The sequence below is a fragment of the Acipenser ruthenus genome, chromosome 16 (genome assembly GCF_902713425.1).
Source record: "Acipenser ruthenus chromosome 16, fAciRut3.2 maternal haplotype, whole genome shotgun sequence".
Taxonomy (NCBI): Eukaryota; Metazoa; Chordata; class Actinopteri; order Acipenseriformes; family Acipenseridae; genus Acipenser; species Acipenser ruthenus.
Genome location: NC_081204.1, coordinates 34,162,832 through 34,181,097, shown reverse-complemented (window position 1 = coordinate 34,181,097; position 18,266 = coordinate 34,162,832). Strand labels below are relative to the sequence as shown.

Here is an 18,266-nt window from a genome sequence, read left to right as displayed (position 1 = left end):
CAGTGATGTTATTTTTCACTGTTGGTTTAGAAACCTCAGCGTGGAGACCCACAGAAACAGTTGTAAATAATGTACTTCACTAAAGAGGTCTGTCATTAGAAGCATGCGTCCAGCTTCTAGACTGTCTGCATATTTCCAGGATCTTTACATACCAAACCCTCTTGGTGTTTATATTTGACACATCAAGCTGTGAAAAACTGAACTTTAATTGTTGATAACTAAGGGGAACTGATGAAGCCTTCAGTATTAGATTTCATATCTCACATACCGATCTGGTAATACGATGCAGAGGGGGGGGTATGAAGCAATAAAACCTGGATTTGTAGAGGTGAACGCCAGTTTAACAAGTGACCAGGAGAGTTTTGAGCAGGCACATTATTTTACAGTAGTGTAGCACAGGGGAAATTTGATTTGACTTGTGTCCAAGGCTGGCCTTTCTGGTAAAATCACTGAAATGTATTTTAAGGAATTTTAGCATTTTTTTCCCCTCGGTAACACGACAAGATTATATAAAACAAGTATTTATTAGAAAATAAATAGAAAATGACAACTCTTGTTTTTCACACTTTTTTTTTTTTTTTTTTAAACTATAGGATCTGATTTATAAAACAATATACAGTTAACAGTACAAGTACTGAGCACTAAAGTTACACAAATAATTTAAACTTGGTAACTGTTCAACATTCTTTGGATTTTACAACAGCACATTTATTTCACTTACCTATGGTATTAAGATGGATGCATTGCCCAGTAAACAGCGACATGGTTCTCCATTAGGGCTAGTTTATCTCTTAAATGTTTAGTTAGAGAAACAATTGCACAAGTGGTGTAATGGCGCTTAAAAAAAAAAAAAAAAAATTATTCATTCTGTTAAAAAATAAAAATCCCCCAAAGCTTGCAAAGTTATTAACATCTGGGGGGGGGGGGGGGGTTGGAGTCTTTTTGTAATTCAGGTCATTGTTTCCATTCAGCCCCCTTCCCCATTTCAAGAGGGGCCTTCTTACTCCTGTAGCAAGAGCCAGCCCTTCTATTGCTCCCAATCAATCATGTCCAGCCTTTGACCCATATCAGTCTTTTCGTTCAAGACAAAGCGCTGGCTTGTCTCGGCTGAACCGATACACGGATCTGTCCAGGCAGAGCGGCCGTGAAACATTGATCAGCCACAGGAGATGGTTATTGAGCCCAGCACAGGGTCTAATAAAGCTGCTCCCCTGGGGCTCCACTTTGCCAGTCCTCTTTCACCAGCCTTCCTGGACGTGTGGACGCTGCAGCACCAGTGTTGTCTATTAGCGTTCAATAAAAGCTTCAGAAGCCATAACGCCGACACAACCGTCTTTACAAACAAGTCTTTAGTACATCTGTGTATAGTGCTTCTCCTTTACGATCTCCTTTACATCCCTGTTACTTGCACACGTATCTCTCCACGGTCCTCTCACACTTCTTGCAGGTGACGTAGCAGCACCAGTGGTACTTGCACTGGCAGCGCTCCACAATCTTCTCTGTGTAAGCGTTGTAGCCTCGGCCACAGCACATGAGATTACAGCTGTCACTGCCATTGGAGGTCTTGTTGCACTGCCTGGATGCAAAATTGAGCCAAAACAATTAGACATCAAAATATGGGGATATGCGCTAAATCAAATTATGAATTAACAAGGAGAACGAAACAGTAATGTTTAAAACAACTTAAAACAAAAACTAGTATGGCATATCTGTGGAAGTTATTGGATTTTTTCAATGGAGCAAACATTTGCCAGCTCTGATATGGTACAAACGTATATTTAAAAAATAATAATAATAATAAATAATAATATCATGCCATGCATACCTGTCCTGTGTCCCGTATGAGCCTTGCTTGTCGTTCTCGTTGCAGTAATCCGGGGAGCTGACCAGGTACACAAGCTCGCTCTCTCTCACGGGCCTGATGTCCAGCTCGCGAGGGACCAGCTGCTTCCTGGTCCCGACGTGGCGGTGGATCACTTTGGTGGCTGCCAGGTATTTGGACTTGAGGTCTGCGGCGACATCATTTAGATCCTGCAGGCCCTTCCAGCAGGTTTTCACCGAGCAGGAGCCGGACACGCCGTGACATTTGCATTTGGTTTCCATAGAATCAATCAGAACCTGGGAGACAGAAAAAATAAAAAAGTTAGTGTGCAAAAAATAAACAAACAAACAAATAAAAAGGGTAATAAATGGTATATGGTATTTAATTTTTTTTTTTTTTAAATCTTCAATGTTGAGCCTGCTTACCTGTCTACCAACAGCGTTGTTGTGCAGGTGCATCAGTTTTGTAGCCTGCGAGCCTGATCGGCTCTTTTTCATGGGCGCATCAGAGAAAGCCGACCCCATCTGCAGACCGTAGCGGAGGTTGTCCCCGCAGCCGCCCCATCTGAAGTCGGGCCCGGCCTGTTCCGCAGGAGCGGGCCCGCAGGAGCAGCTCGGCAGCTCTCCAGACGCGCAGGCTCTGGAGATGGAGTGGCTCACTGCGGCGGAGGCGAGAGCGAAGACCACCGCAGACTCTCTAGTACCTAAGGATACAACAAACAGTGTTAAGCAATCAGAAAGCACTGGGGGATACTTTAAAGATATTAATGGATACCAAAATACAGTTATGGGCATCACGATATTTTGCACCACACGAATCTTAGGATTTAGACAATTTACTTAATAAATTATATACATATTTAGATCTTTATTCAGCATCATGCAACAAGAGAAGCTACAAAATGATAACGGTAGTACAGCATTTTGTTAGATTTGGAAATGTCAGATTTTTCAATTGTCAGTTTTTCGTTAAGTACATGAAAAACTACAAAGCGGTATGCAATTCAATGTGTTAAAATTGACATTATTCAGCAGGTTTCATTCGCCTTTATGAAGTAAAATGATATACATAAGGCGATGCAAAAAACTTAGTGTGTTACCCCCAATGGAATTCTTTCTATTAGGAGTAAGACGGCGCGTACCGTACCTTTCTCCAGGTCGGGGGTGAAGTGGGGCGCGTGCACGATGGAAGAGCAGTTCCACCTCATATCGGAGAAGGTTTTCTGGCATGCCAGTTTGGTCTGTTTGGCGGCGTGGACAATGCTCTGCATCAGCTCCAGGTTCCTCCTGCAGAGCTGCAACTGGTCCGGGACAAGCCCGTCCAACAGCTTACAGTGATGGGTCTGGTTCCAACCCACGGAGCTACCGTTTACTGTAAGACCGCTGCAGAACAAATGCAAGAAAAACACCACGTCAATATCGTTTAAGACAATGCAGTTAAGACACAATAGTTATAAACGCACAGCTTTATCGTCTTTAAGCAAAAATAAATACAAAGTGCTTGCTTTTTAAATCGTGCAATCGAATTATTGAAAAAAGTATACATTTTTGCCTAAATAAAACACTGAAATATATACTTACAGCCAGTGTATAGCGCCACAATATTCTGAACTGAGGAGGACTGTTAGCACGACGATAATATTTCTCATTTCCATTTTTTTTTTGAAGATGGGAGTAAAAGTTGCTGTCTCTCAAAAATAATTCCAAACACCTAAAAAAATAAAATATCGGTAGATGTGTGTATTATTCGATCAAAACTGATGCGCTGCTTGCTTTCTTGTAATCCTTGTCACTTCAATAATCCAACTCGATGTCAAAAAAAAAAAAAATCTTCCAAATTGTAGACTCCAGTAAAAACACGGTGCTGAGGAACTTTTTTTCTTCCTTCTCTACCCAAATAACTGTTGGAAAGGCTCGCCCCATATTAATGAATTTACTGGCCTCTGCCCTCTCTTTATATACACCTCGTCCCCTAGCCACGCCCCTTGAATTGAATGGAGCGATTCTCAGGTGAATGTTCCCATCCCCAGATCACAACATCAACGCACGGGCTTGTACTAATGCCTAGATCACTGTCACTTTACACCTCTATTCCTACAGTGATCCTGAAATCAACATTTGAGTCTAGACTCGCTTAGAAGCTGCCAATCCACTTGGTAAACATAACTTTAATTCCTACAAACGTTTTGAATTCAAAGACTTCCTGAATACGTCATGGGGGCCAATTCACCTTAACACACTGCACTTAGATACTAAACAGTGTTAAAAACCCATTTTTGTTCTAGAAGATAATATATGACAACAAGCTTTGTCTATTTAAAAAAGTATTTAGCATGTCTTTACTACTGTAAGGGGCTGTGCATTAAAAAAAAAAGTCGCAGGGCAATTAATGTTAACTAAATACGATGCATTAAATTTAAAAGAAGGCTATAATTAAAACAAACTAATATTTTAAACGATAAACCATTTCCCTATACGGTGTCACTCCACGTTATGGTACCTGCAGGGGAATTTTTGTTTTTCCACTGCTAATCCCAAAATATTAGCCAAGTATTCAGGAACACATTCCAAAAGTAAGAGTATTTTAAAATGTCTTGTTTTGTTTCTTTCTCTTCCTGGAGTTACTTAGCGGTCTTACCCCCGGCAGCCCTGCCTCGCATTCACATACACATTTAAATGGTGTTAGACAGAAGATGTAGAGGTGTAAAGACAGTTGCAATCCAAGTGGCCTGGATCTGAAATTCTTTTGAAGTTTCCTTTGAAACGAGATCTTTGCTGGCCAGAGATCTGCATACGAATGAAGTTTAATCGAGATAAACACTCGTTGGCGCTGCCCCTTTGAAAGGACCAGACAGACAGCATGCTTTTAATATGTGAGCAATACATTATTCGCTATAGTATATTGGCAACAATCTGATAGCTGCCCTCTGCTTAACTTACAGTACATTCATCGTGAATTATTATAGCGGGCTTTAAACCACGTGTTTACAAGAGGTACTACTTTACATCCAGACTAAATCTGGGTATAACTGCCAACCGAGAGGCCAAGTTTTAAACACAATACTTTTACAAAGAACTATTTTGCAGTAACTTTCCATAAACGAATCCTACATGTGCCACATAATGTCACTGGTGTATACATTTTAATTTTTTTCCTTCATAATCGGTCTGATTTTCCAAATAATACATATCGCTGCATACAGGTTGAGTCATTCGTTTTATTGTCGCATTGCAGTTGCTATACATCTCCTTTTCAAATATATTCCCTTTGAATATTTCAATTGAGCCCATATCATTAATACACTATACGCGCCAACCCGCAGCTTTTTTTTTATCATGGATGTATGCATAATCTACTACGTCAAAGTAAAATCTATACAGTCATTTAATTGACGAAACAAACGTTATGGTGTATCATAATGCAATTCCATGAGTTAAAGCCGTTTTGATAACAGATAATGATCTTTGCACAAGATTTATTTCCAAGGTGCCATAATTAAATAATCTCTTCTAAAGTGATCCACAAACATTCCCCATCAGAGAGGCAGGAGAATTTCAAAGGCTAAATGGCAAATAGAAACCTTCTCATTAAAACCCTGTTAGTGCTAGGATTTTGTTTTAGGGATACATTTTATGAAAAGATGTTAAATGATGTCAAGACATTTTAACCCATCGTCTTCCTGATTCAATAAAACGAGTCTGGCTTGTGGGTATTCCCCCCCCAATAAAACGTTCAGCATTCAGAAAAGCTAATTTGGCAAACGTGTATAGTGTTATTCCATTCAAATTTAAACAGCTATTTCTAATAAAGCTGTTTAGTTGTAACTAAACACGAAGGCAATAAAATAAATGAAGAAATTACGAGAATGTCCTCTGAATATTATTTCTTGTATTTGTTTTTAATATAATAAACTTGCTCTTACAAAAGTTTCAGTAAAAACATAGCAAAGTACAATAATGCATAAGGCATGGTAAATAATTGCAAAGAAAACTATAGTACACTAAAATATCATTTAAAGAATGGTAAGCTATGTTAAATGCATAGTATACCAAAATCCTCATTCACGAGGTGAACCTTTACAATGCAGTCAAACTACAGGCATTAGCTGCTTGATGAATGGTGTAAATAAATAATACCTTTAGTAATAGCTGCAAATGTGCCATTTAAATGCATGCATGTTCTCCAGCATATCGACACATCGGGATCAAATGAGCCAAGCAATTAATCACCATCTATAATACTTTACACATGCCTTTGAGGATTAAACGCAAGTAACCGCAGCGCAAAAACAACAGGGTATCTAACTAGAAGCCGTTTTTATAGTGGGGGTGCTGAAAGCCATTGAACAAAACTGTAACCCCTGAATATGCAGGAAGCAACCTTACTTCTGCTAGACACACATTCCCGTCTAATGCGTTCCACGACTACTAATCGACTCTCGCGAGAGTGCAGCCGCGTGATTTATAATATCCCTAATCCCATCCCTGTTATGACAGTCAGTGCTAGTTGGTCTATTATCGTTTGTGTTCCAAATTACAAATTCTGCGTGCACTCCAAAAAAAAAAAAAAAAAAAAAAAAAAGCAGCATTTGTGCAGTTAGTCGGTAGAGGCGCTTTCGAAGTCTTTTATCTGGCGCTTTACGTGCTTACTCTATGGTGTTTGTGTGCACTGTATGGGTGCTCTAACAAAATCGAGCAACATTGAAATAATCCACTATTTATAAAAATATCCATATTGGATTAAATATTAATGTACACAGCATTACTTTTCCTAAAGACGCCTGCATATCATCGGCTCGTTGGTCTAGGGGTATGATTCTCGCTTAGGGTGCGAGAGGTCCCGGGTTCAAATCCCGGACGAGCCCTCTTTTTTTTTTTTTTTTTTTTTTTTTTTTTATATGTTTTAAATAAATAAATTAAACAAGAAAATAAACACCTCACTTTGTAAATAAAAGAGCATTTCACGAAAATACGGAAGGAAGTCCAGGACAAAATACATCTACCCTTTTACATTCTGGAAACATTACTTTTTTTTGTTTGTTTGTTAGAAATGCGTTGCACCCCACACTTAGGTTTCACTGATAAACAGCACCACACCGGTAAGTTAATATAATTGACACTAACAGACTAGCACTCTTTAAAAAAAAAAAAAAAATACAGAAACATTTTCTGCATATTGGCAGATTAACAGATTGTCCATTCCCCTATCAAACTCAGTTTGATCATTTAAAAAAACAACAACTGAGTTTACGATGTGAAGTCCGCGCCATTAAGAAACAACGTGACACTAGAAAACAGTAAACATGCTTGAAGGATACAAACAACTGCAGCGACAGAAGTGTTATTTTGTAACTACTGTTTGCTATAACTGGAGCATGCGTTCAAATGTACCCGAGAAAAACCAGAACGTGATAATTTACCTTAACGGTAGTCTGCAGAAATTAGCCCGGTGTTTCTATTTATGTTTGTGGGGGGTGTGCACGCGCGTTAAAAACAACTAATAAACAGGAAGACTGCAGATAAGTTTAATTTATTTAAAAATAAAGTCGACTGATGTATTTTAGGGTGCTGTTAAATTCAAATAAATGAATCTCTCCACGCACGCAATGGCTCAGGAGGTGCGGTACTTGCTAGGTCTTACACTTTTTTTTAAAGTGGCATACTCGCCTCACACTCACTTGCATGCACAGAACATGTAGTTGCTAACTTGTTTGCCACCTGCAGAAGCGAGCAGTCCTCTACACTCCAGCTTCACAAGCGCCTGGAATATCGACGAATGATTATGATGCATGAAAAGGTGTCGTTTTATCACCTTGTACCGTGTTTGACTTAGCCACCATTGCCACTGTGAAAGGATGTGCCCACTTGAAAAGCATAAAGGGGCAGGTAACTGACTGCTCTGGATCAGTCGATTGTTCTAGGAAATGTACCGGATTTAGTTCTGATCACTCCAGTCTGTGGCAATAATGTAACACATTACTGCAGCACACGCTAGACCCAGCTACTGTGCAGCTCCCTTTTTAACACCAGTTTAATGAATAGTATTTACTGTGGCATACTGCCGTTAAATCATAGGGAAGTGTAGCATTACATGTCTGTAAGCAAAGCACACAGCATTGCGGTAACATTCTGTACCAAAGTTAAGTTAATAACAACGTTGTGTAAATGTAGCTTAATTATAGAAACAATTAGCATGGGGGGTGACTTTGTTAGTGATATCTGTGACTCTTTAATCGAGAAATGGAGTAAATGTCTGATCCACAATTATCAGGTAGAATCCCTTTGCTAGTTTAGCATAATACAAGCACATACAAGTGTGCCAAAGCAGATTGAAACCATGGTAAAGCAAAGGGAAGCATTGTAAAGCACACCCAGGTATGCAAAGCATATTCATAAATATTGCAAACCAGGGTAAACAATGGGAAATGCATGCCAGTGTAACCATGGGAGAAGCATGGTAAATACATATGCAAAAATACAGCAGACCTTTATAATGGGTAGGACAGCAGTCTACATGTGAGGTACTGGGCTGTATTCACAAAGCATTCACCCCCAGTGATCAGCTTTTTTTTTTGTTAGCAAATTGCTTACTGTTCCTGAACTGCAAGTAGGAGGTCTTGAGTTAAGCTCCCAGGTTATGCATTTGAAGCTTAGTAACATCGTTTTGTTTTCTTCATCAGCAACATTCACATTTCATTAAGCAGGTTCTTTTTTCCCCCCAAAGCATCGTGCATCTCATGTCTGTGTTCAATAACCCAAATATACAGCAAATGTACAAACCAGCTATGCTGGTACTTGTACATCTTTGACTGAGATAAAGTGCTGTGTTCCCGTCCCAATTCAGTGATAAACCTCATGCTTTAACTACAGGAATGTACTACTACAATCACTGGCTTTAATTTGATGAGTTTCACTTGACTTCTTCTTATGAACAGTTAGCCATGAGGGGGTCCTAAACCCCCCTGTTTATCCCAAGGGGCATCACCCCCCACCCTGAGCATGTGGTCCTGTGTTTTTACCCAGCCATTGTTAGGGTGTGGATACCCCTGGGCTGTGGAAATGCAGGGTAACTCAGGGGACAGTAAATAAGATTTAAACAAGTACTGTGCACAATGTCAAAATGTACACCTTAGGACTATACATACATGTTTGTCATTTCATTTCTTCATGTATTGTCCTATCTATGGTACAGCAGTATTTTCATAGACAATGCATAGCTGATGTGTGTGTTTGGAACACCGGTCCTAATAAAAGTTTTCTGTGGTGTACCTTGTAAAAGAATAACAAAGAATGGTAAAGCTAGGTGCCTAGTATCTGTGAAAAAAGTACTGGTAGGTGCAGAAGTACCATGCAAAACAGGGATGGAGAAATGCCATTGCCTTCATTATACTGTGCAGCGATTCCCTAGTTACTGAGAGATGCATATTCAGTCTCCCCACTTGCAGTGCTCTGCTGTTACTACTGTACTGTGTTTACTGCACACCAAATACAACGCCTCAGTGTGAACGTGAAACGTATTTGCTGTGGAGTTGCAGTGGAATTTGCGCGTTGTTTGCTATTTTCTTCCTGCTACCATATCTTTTCTCTTCACAGATAACCTCCTGATGCAGCTTGCAGGGGGGAGGAGTTGGAATTGCACTGGAATCTTGTGTTTTCCCGGGAATCTGAAATTCGGGTGGGATCCTAGCTGGGGTAAGTTGCAAATGGCTGTGTCTGGCTGTTTGTTTGAACGCTGTATAGTTTTAAGGATGTCTTGTGTCTTTCATGAACACTTGTAAGGTGCTCAGGGTTTTTTCAGAGCATGCTAATAGAGCTGTATGAGCAGAAGGTTAATTACCGCTCCCCCTGTTGGGATTACTTTTTCTTCATTCCTCTCACATGGTGGGAGAAGCTGGTCTAATCCTCTCATGTGCTCAGCTATTTATTTAACAGGCTCCCTGGAAAATAAGTACCCTATTGCTATCTTAATTACTGTTAATGAGAACATTAGGGGAGGCCGTGTTGGAACATATTGGGGTTCAGGACGCCTGGAGCTAGCCTCAGTGTTTATAGAGGAGCAGGCAGGGTGTGTAATTTGGCCCCTGCCACTCTGATGTGACTCTGTTAATTAGAAGCTTTGAGTGGATATACTGGCCTGATGTTCACACCAGGCCTCTCCACCAGCACCTGGTTTAGCAAAGCTCACTTTTTAGATGAGATTATTTTCCTAGTATTAAATGAGTTGTGGGCCTGTCATCAAATTCATGTTATGTTTAAACTTTGATGTGCATGTACCCAATCTGGGGCGCCTCTGACATTGCATTCTGCACTTCCTACAATAGTTAACTTCACGGGGAGTGTGTTTGTCTTTGTAAACACAGAGTGATCCCTCCTCAAAAAAGCAACTTATTACATTGTACAAGCTTGATGTGAGCCAGCTTGAGGAATAACCTTTAATCGTGCAGCACACAGCCCATTAACCATCACACGTTGTGTGGCAGCGCTAGGAAGCAGCACCTTTTCCAAGGAGTCAGGGGGATGTTAATGTAGAAGGTCAAATGCATGACAGTTACTCAGAACACCTGCAGAATAAGTCAACTATATCAACACTGCAGACCCATATAGAACTCTAGACTGCATTGTTAGAGAGAGAACTCAACTCAAAACAGCAGAGCAGGTAATGAACCCTCAGTACCATTCCCATCTACAGAGCCATTTAGGGCACTAGTCTCGACACTTTAAGGACTGTTTTTAAGGACTGTTTTTTTGTGGATTTAATAAACTCCCCCCCCCCCCCAAAGTCGATAATGGTTTCCAAATGCAAACTTGGTATAATCAATTCATTTAAACAGGCATAAAAAACACACACACACACAGAAACAGTCCTTAACAAAACATTAAAGCTGTATGAAGAGGACCTGAAAGAGTTCCAATGTATTGTCGGCTTCTCTAGTCCCTGCTCTACAAGTAGGGTGCAAGAAGGGCTTTCCTTCCCAGCCAGTTGTGTTGGGGGGTGGGGGAGGCATTCCATCCCACGCCCTGCTTTACTGGATGCAGAGTGCAGTAGATGAGGGGGGAACAAAGCAACAGCAAGGGGGTAGAGGACTTACAATAGGGAGGGGTCTGTGAACATGGCAACCTGCCCTAAACACTGTGACCACAGGGAGGAAAGGCTTGGAGTATTGGGGGGGGGGGGGGGGGGGGGGGGGGAGTTTCTCTCTGAGTTTGTTTTGTGGTACTTCCTAGTGGAGTACAACAGGTTGAAATATATATATATATATATAATGAAACAATTGGATACAAGAACCAAAAATTCATAACCGATTTTTTTTTTCTTATTTCTTTTTTTATTGTATTAATTTCAGGATGACTCAGAAATTGACCTTGACAATGCTCACAGTGGAAAATATAAAACAAACCTAAACACATATTCACCACAATGACTTATTTCTTGTTCATTTTCACCAGGTTGTATTAATCTTCTGTCTGGCCTGTTCCTAGTAAAGACATCACCACAGGAATCCCCCAGTCCTGAATTCTTAAATGGGCCCTACATACCCACTACGACTTGCGGTGTTTACCATACACAATGTATATGACTTCAAGAATGACACACTGACCAGAAAGAGTTTACAAATGCACAGTGCTGTCCAAGTTTGCAATACTGGCAAGTAACTTGCCTTTGTTCTTTCTTTCTTTCTTTCTTTCTTTCTTTCTTTCTTTCTTTCTTTCTTTCTTTCTTTCTTTCACCAGGATAAATAGTAGTGTACTTATCACTCTGTACACACCTGTAGATGCTTTGTGTTTAAGTTGTGTCGTATGGATGGCTATCCAGTAGCTTGTATGCGGTGAAGCAGTAAATGGTAGCCTTTGGCTTTAGCCTTCCAAGAGTTCCTCAGCCCCAACTCTTTAGTGTTGCTTGCCTTTTCACCAAAGCGCCATTAAAAAGTTAAATGGTATATCCTTCATTAAAGGAGCCTTTCCATTGAGCATGAAGTCAGTTGGATACAGAGATCCACATGTGTTTAATGATCCTGATAATTGACCCCCCTTTTGTCCTTTGTCCCTCATGTTTTCAGTCCCTAGCCCAGCCTGAATGGCTCCGTATTGTCAGGTGGGGGCAATAATGGTCATTATCAGATGGAGAATTTTCCTGAGACCTCTCTGTGACCTGGTGCTGCTGGAAATGAAATGATTGAATCCCTGAGCCCATATTTCCCTGCTCCACTGTGCTTCCTAACAGGGTTCAGTTTAAGGGTTCTTCTCGATGCTGATACTGCACCTGCCTGTGTGGCTGGCCATGGAGCAGGCAGGCTGTCTTTCTGCAGGCTTGGTAACACGAGCCACCCTTTTATTGGTCTGCTTTAATAACCCCCCCCCCCAAAAAATTGAATTAGTTTGTTGGGGTTCTGTAGCAGAACCTGCAGTGTTTAGGATGTCAGCAGATTCCAATGGGCCTGGGGTGTGGAGTGGAGTGGTTTGCAATCAAATGTTTCAATGTCACCATTAACCTTCTTAACCTTCATAAGGACTGAGGAAACTTACTAGAAAGCATGTGAAGTTGTAATGTTTACACCAGTAAGCAAGGCAGCCAGGGATGGTCAATAAAAAAATCTCCAATTAAAACCCTAACCCTAACCCTAACCCGATCTATAGACTCTTCACATCACGAATCCCTATGGTTTACCAGTATACTCACAAAAGCACTTTGCCTTGGCTCTGGACTTCAAGAGGAACCAGTACTAGAGAACATGGCTTTTGTCAGTCCTGCCTATTAATACTGCAGTTTAATAAAGAAAGAGGCTGCCTTGAAGCATTCTGATCACCATGCCTGTCTCCTGAAGCTCAGAGATTCCATATCTTTCACCAAGGATGAGAGAGCAGCGTGGCTCGCTCTGTCTGCAGTGAGACGGGTAGTGGTGCTCCCAGCTCTCCAGGATCTGTTGATCAGTCCCCGAGGGGGCTCACTAGCTTCCTTCACAAAGATCTTAAGGCAGAAGCTTAATCAAAATCAGCACAGAGGATAGCATGCCTGCTCAAATAACGAGACAGAGTGGGGGGGGGGGGGGGGGGCGTGGGGGGTGGTGGTCTGATTACATTCCAGATGGCAATGTTTGATTTAAATTCAGGGTGTACAAGATTAGCTATCTGCTAGAGGGGTGACTTAACCATTGAGCACACAGTGGCCTCTCAGTACCAACAAAATAAAATCCAAACTAATCACCAGTATGAAACTGTATTTGTAACTTCCACCCAACTTCCTTCCCCATTCTCCATTCCCCAATTAAAAAGACAAAACACTGAGATATCCCCCCAATATCACTACATCACTTGTTGCTCCTTGCCAATCCACAGTAACGTGATATATGATGCTTTTATGCTGGGTGTGTGTTGGGAGGATTACCTGTGTCTTGTAAAGCTCCAGCTGTGTGTTTATTTCGATAGCTGGCTGCTGCCCAGGATGTATGCACCACTATCTCTGTCTTAATTAGATGAACATTCTTTGTAGAAGCCATTCTTATCATTCTCCAGGAACTGAGGGACCTCTGGTCCCCTTTGGGTTGCTTTTCCAGTCAACCAGGTGACAGGCAACACCAGTCAACAGACTGAAAAGCAGTCCGGCCAAGCATAGTGCAGCTTGCATTTACTTTTTTTTTTTTATTATCAAGGCCAGATCTAGCTAATCTTCTCAACCTTAGGCCATTTAAGGGAAAAAAAAACCCAAAGTGCCCCGTGTTGTCCCCTAGTTTACACTGGCTTGGTCTGAATGATCCAGTCGTTTGTGTATCAGATCACAGTTTATTGGCACACAGAGTGAAGCGTGGAGTCTCCGAGGTGTTTCCAGCTCTCTGGTTTCTGTTTTCAGGATTCTAGTCCTCCACAGTCAGTATGTTCTTAACGGAGCCCCTCCAGAGACTGTATCTTCCACAGCTCTTCACAGGTGGGAGTTAAGCCCCCCCCCCACCAAACCAGCTGCAGATGACAAACTGTCGAAACAACTCCCACTGGCAGGAGGTAGCTATCAATAACAAACCTGCTTCATTATCTCTGGGGCTCCAAACGACAAAGAGAGGAATCCCATTCAATAGGGCCTCAGACAATTTGTATTGTTTAAAAGAGAATCACCAAATATATAACTCTTTCTTTTTCTTTCAGTTTTTACTCCCCCACCCTGAATGTTATTCTCACACTGTTTTATTGCGAGAGAGGCCCGCAGAATTCTTCCAGAGGGGACGGCTGTCTAGACAGGTATGGCTGTGTTGACCCACGTTGATAAACACATGGTGATATATGGCTCATAGTGGGGAGCTTTTTTAAAATTTGCATACAGTTAGGCTCTGTGCTTCTAGCACTAATTAGGGTGCAGGAAGACACAAAAGTAAAAGTGGTCTCCTGGGTAGATGCAGGCTGCCCAAGAACAATACTGACTCCTGGGTAGATGCAGGCTGCCCAAGAACAATAGTGCCCTCCTCCTCACTAACTGTAGAGCAGTCATTTCTGTTTAACTGTGTATTCATTCTATATGTCTCCTCTAAGAAGTGTCTGCTGGTCACAGATGCAATAGTGCTCATGATCTTCCATCTCTGTGCAGCTACCTGAACCAGCTTTGCACACACACACACACACACACACACATACACACACAAACAAGCAGCTTTCCTAGGAAGATTCAGAATCAAGCATCCCCCTTATCGTGAAAGACAGCTTGGTAAGAAACCGTGAGCCCATTGGTTGGGGGTTTTGGGGGGGGTCCTTTCATTAATTAAAAAATTGAAATTCAATTGAGTTTAATGTGACGGGAATGTTGCTACAATGTTGCTTGTTCGATCCAAATTCATTCTTTTTTAAGCTGACCGTTTCTGGTTGTACAGCGGTACTAAGCCTTTCAGTGGAGAGAAAACCAAATCTGTCACACTTCATTATCTCCGAACGGAGAGAGACTGGAAAGCCCGCTGTCGTGTTTACTCAGAGAGGCTTCATTCTGGGAGCGCCAGACAGAGATGTAAGGTGTGATTACTCCTGAAGACTGCTTTCTAGATTCGGATAAGGGCTTGCTGCACACTTCAGAAGCCACGGTCCTCAGCATTTAGCATTTAGCCGACACAGACAGAGCTTTGGGATTTTATCAAGACCACAGTTTATTTTCTCAGCTTAGTGCAGAACGCCGCAGTGTTGGCCGCTTTACTACACTGCAGAGTAGACATGGTCGGAATGATAGTGTTGCTTCGGGAATGATATTGGCATGGTGTAATGGATATTTTGGGCTGGTAGTAATTAAAACCATTCTTTAAAACCCACACTACAGCCCTGCCTCTTAATTTGTAGTTGCTACCAACTTTTTGATCTCTAACTATAAAGTACTCATAAAACACACAGCTTTAGAAGGAAATGTGGCCAGTAATTGGTAGGGCTGGCTTGTTAGGTCTATCGCATTTACTCTGCGGTTACTGTAGCTCCACAGATTGACTTTGTTCCCATCCTTGAGAATTGTATAGTTTAGGAGGATTCATTGAGGCAGACTATAATTAATGTACTACCCTCAGCACTGGGCTGGACAATGGCTCTTTGAAGCACATGAGCCTACATGTTATCTTGTTTTGTTAAATGAAGCTTTACTGAAAAAGACAACACACATATTCAGGTTTTGAGTATGTGCTGTTAATTTGCCATTTGTAAAATTAATCCATTGTCCCATGATTAGTACTCGGTTGGACTCTGTAGATAGCAGTATTTTCCCCTGTGAACAGCCTTTTGTCTTTCTTAGAAAGAAATAGTTTGATTCTCTCTACTCCCCATTTAGCGTACAGTTAGAAAACTCAAGGTCAGTTAAGGGACTGGGTAACTTACTTTGTGAAGTTACTTAAAGTAAATGTATTTCTGCGTGTTTATTTTCAGGTTCATGTTTTCTGCGTTGAGCATTACTGCTCCCAGATGTAGGCCCAGATATCTGCTGGAGATCTCAGAAATGTGTGGTGTGTCTTTGAACCTTACATGCAATACAATTAAAGAAAAAAAAGGTAAATGTGAAGCTGGCATTAATCAGTTTTAATTCCGCCTGTCAGAGAACAGTGACACAGTGATTTAGTAAGTGAATGGATGGACAGTGTGCTGAAGCAGAGCTCTCTTTACAGTGAGTCCTGTCCCAGCTGCATCAGGGCTGGAACATCTCATTGTAAGTATGTGTGACTGTATTCATAAATAGCAAGCCTGTAAGTGTGGTCCAATTTAATGCATTTTCTGGCACGGGAATTGCTCGTGATGCACAATAAAAACCTACAGTTGCTCCATGAAAAGTTAGAACAGAATAAAGCAGGGTGTAAATAATTCAAATAGCCATATTCATTTTGTGCATATTTAACATGGCAAGCACTGAAACAAAGGAGGTGGGATTTTGACAGGTTTATATAAAGTATATTGCAGGAAAGCCTAGCTTTGGATTTAAGGGGAAGTCTTCCCACAACAGTTAGCACTTGGATGATGATGATGATGTCGATGTGGGAGGTGCAGGGGGGGCTTGATGGTGATCAGGTGCATTCTACAGTTTCCGTGGTAGCACACAAACTTGAAATGCATTCTGCAGTATGGCAAAAGAAAATAAAAAAATCAAGGCCTGTTCCAATACTTTAAAAATAAAGGTATAGGAATACTGAAAGATACGTCATAAATAATGACAATCGTTTTGACCAGAAGTATTATTTTGTCAATTACTTTTGTCATTGCTTATAAAAATTTTTTTGTATTTCTAAATTAATATTTGGGGTAGAGTCAGGCAATTTTAGTATTTTCTGATAGGAATGAACACACTGTAAATAAGAATCTCCCAATGTAAACTTCAGAGACACTGTCACTGATACCATTTCAGTTATTTCATTTATTCCCTCTGTACTATTCACAGGGTAATCACATCAACTGCTTATCTGTTCTTTTACAAAGGATAGCAGGTCTTAATGGAAACAAACAGAAAAATCACTTCACATTAGTGAGATAAAAAACAGATAGACATCATAAATACACTAAAACCTGAATGAAGTGATCAGAGTTTGATATGCTAGAGCAGCAAACCCCTGTGCTGTCTTATACAGACAGTATATACTGTTTCAATTACGAGACACAGGCAGTATACACTGTTTCAATTACGCGATACAGACAGTATACACTGTTTCAATTACGAGACACAGACAGTATACACTGTTTCAATTATGAGAAACAGACAGTATACACTGTTTCAATTATGAGAAACAGACAGTATACACTGTTTCAATTACGAGACACAGGCAGTATACACTGTTTCAATTACGAGACACAGACAGTATACACTGTTTCAATTACGAGACACAGACAGTATACACTGTTTCAATTATGAGAAACAGACAGTATACACTGTTTCAATTACGAGACACAGGCAGTATACACTGTTTCAATTACGCGATACAGACAGTATACACTGTTTCAATTATGAGAAACAGACAGTATACACTGTTTCAATTACGAGACACAGACAGTATATACCGTTTCAATTACGCGATACAGACAGTATACACTGTTTCAATTATGAGAAACAGACAGTATACACTGTTTCAATTATGAGAAACTCCAGCTTGTCACAATGTGTGCCACCAGAGCAGTCTTATGTATTTCAAGCTTTACCCATGACCTGGATATTATATTTTACAGTAACGATAACCATGTCAACAACATGTCTGCACTGAATGCACAAACAGCAAAATTGTCTCTCCCTTTTTTAACTAAAGACCATTTTAGCTCTTGGTGTGCATGTATCCTTTTCTGGCTCCCTGACTCACACCTGTTAGTCCTCTCAAAGCCACGCCTCGATTCCTGTGCACCCTGGACCCCACATGGGAGGGGGGTATAGGAAAGGAATGTGTTCAGCTGAAGGAGGCCTGAAGCCTGGGCTCAGCTGACATGCCATGGCAGCCTCGTGCACTGCCAGGGGTCTCAGTTCTCAGGGCTGCTGACCAGGGGAGAGTCACAGATGAAAAGCCAAACACATGGTTAATGTCAGGGAAGATCACACAGGCTGTAAAGGGATAGCTTTCAGGACCTCCAGAGGTATCCCTGCTTTTAAGTCCGACAATTAATAATGGAGACGCTCCTCTCCCATGACAGGTCACCACAGTGACTTCTGTGATCTGTGAAGCCTCAATCTCCTATTGTTTTTTTAACGTCTGTGAGGGGCGTCTATTCTTATCTTGCTTTCATCTGTGGAATTCTGTATGAAGGTCCTCTTGGCCCACGCATAGGTGGCCAGCCGAACTGCAGGATGGTCCGTGGTTACATTCCTGTCCTGTGCAGCACACAGAAAGTGCACTTACCACAGCAGAGCTCATGATGCACGCAGACTCACATCCACTACAACAAATGAAGTGGCTCTCTGATTAGATGCGTGCATTACAAGAGGGTCAGAGACCTGCCACTTTGGACACGTATCTGGCGCTTTCAATAAC

At 41.2% G+C, this 18,266-nt stretch overlaps 1 protein-coding gene and 1 non-coding gene across 2 annotated transcripts; one reads left to right on the top strand and one right to left on the bottom strand.

The window, feature by feature from the left end:
- Window positions 1–291: 291 nt before the first annotated feature.
- On the bottom strand, window positions 292–3,774 carry LOC131697853 (protein Wnt-11b-like). The gene is made up of 5 exons (XM_058989536.1): window positions 3,403–3,774; window positions 2,969–3,204; window positions 2,248–2,525; window positions 1,826–2,118; window positions 292–1,576 (listed from the first exon to the last, which is right to left on the bottom strand). The coding sequence occupies exons 1-5, from the start codon at window positions 3,474–3,476 to the stop codon at window positions 1,402–1,404; spliced, it is 1,056 nt and encodes a 351-aa protein (XP_058845519.1). The 5' UTR covers window positions 3,477–3,774; the 3' UTR covers window positions 292–1,401.
- A 2,840-nt stretch (window positions 3,775–6,614) lies between these two features.
- On the top strand, window positions 6,615–6,686 carry trnap-agg (transfer RNA proline (anticodon AGG)). Its single transcript has one exon. It is a non-coding gene; the product is annotated as a tRNA-Pro (tRNA).
- The last annotated feature ends 11,580 nt before the right edge of the window (window positions 6,687–18,266 follow it).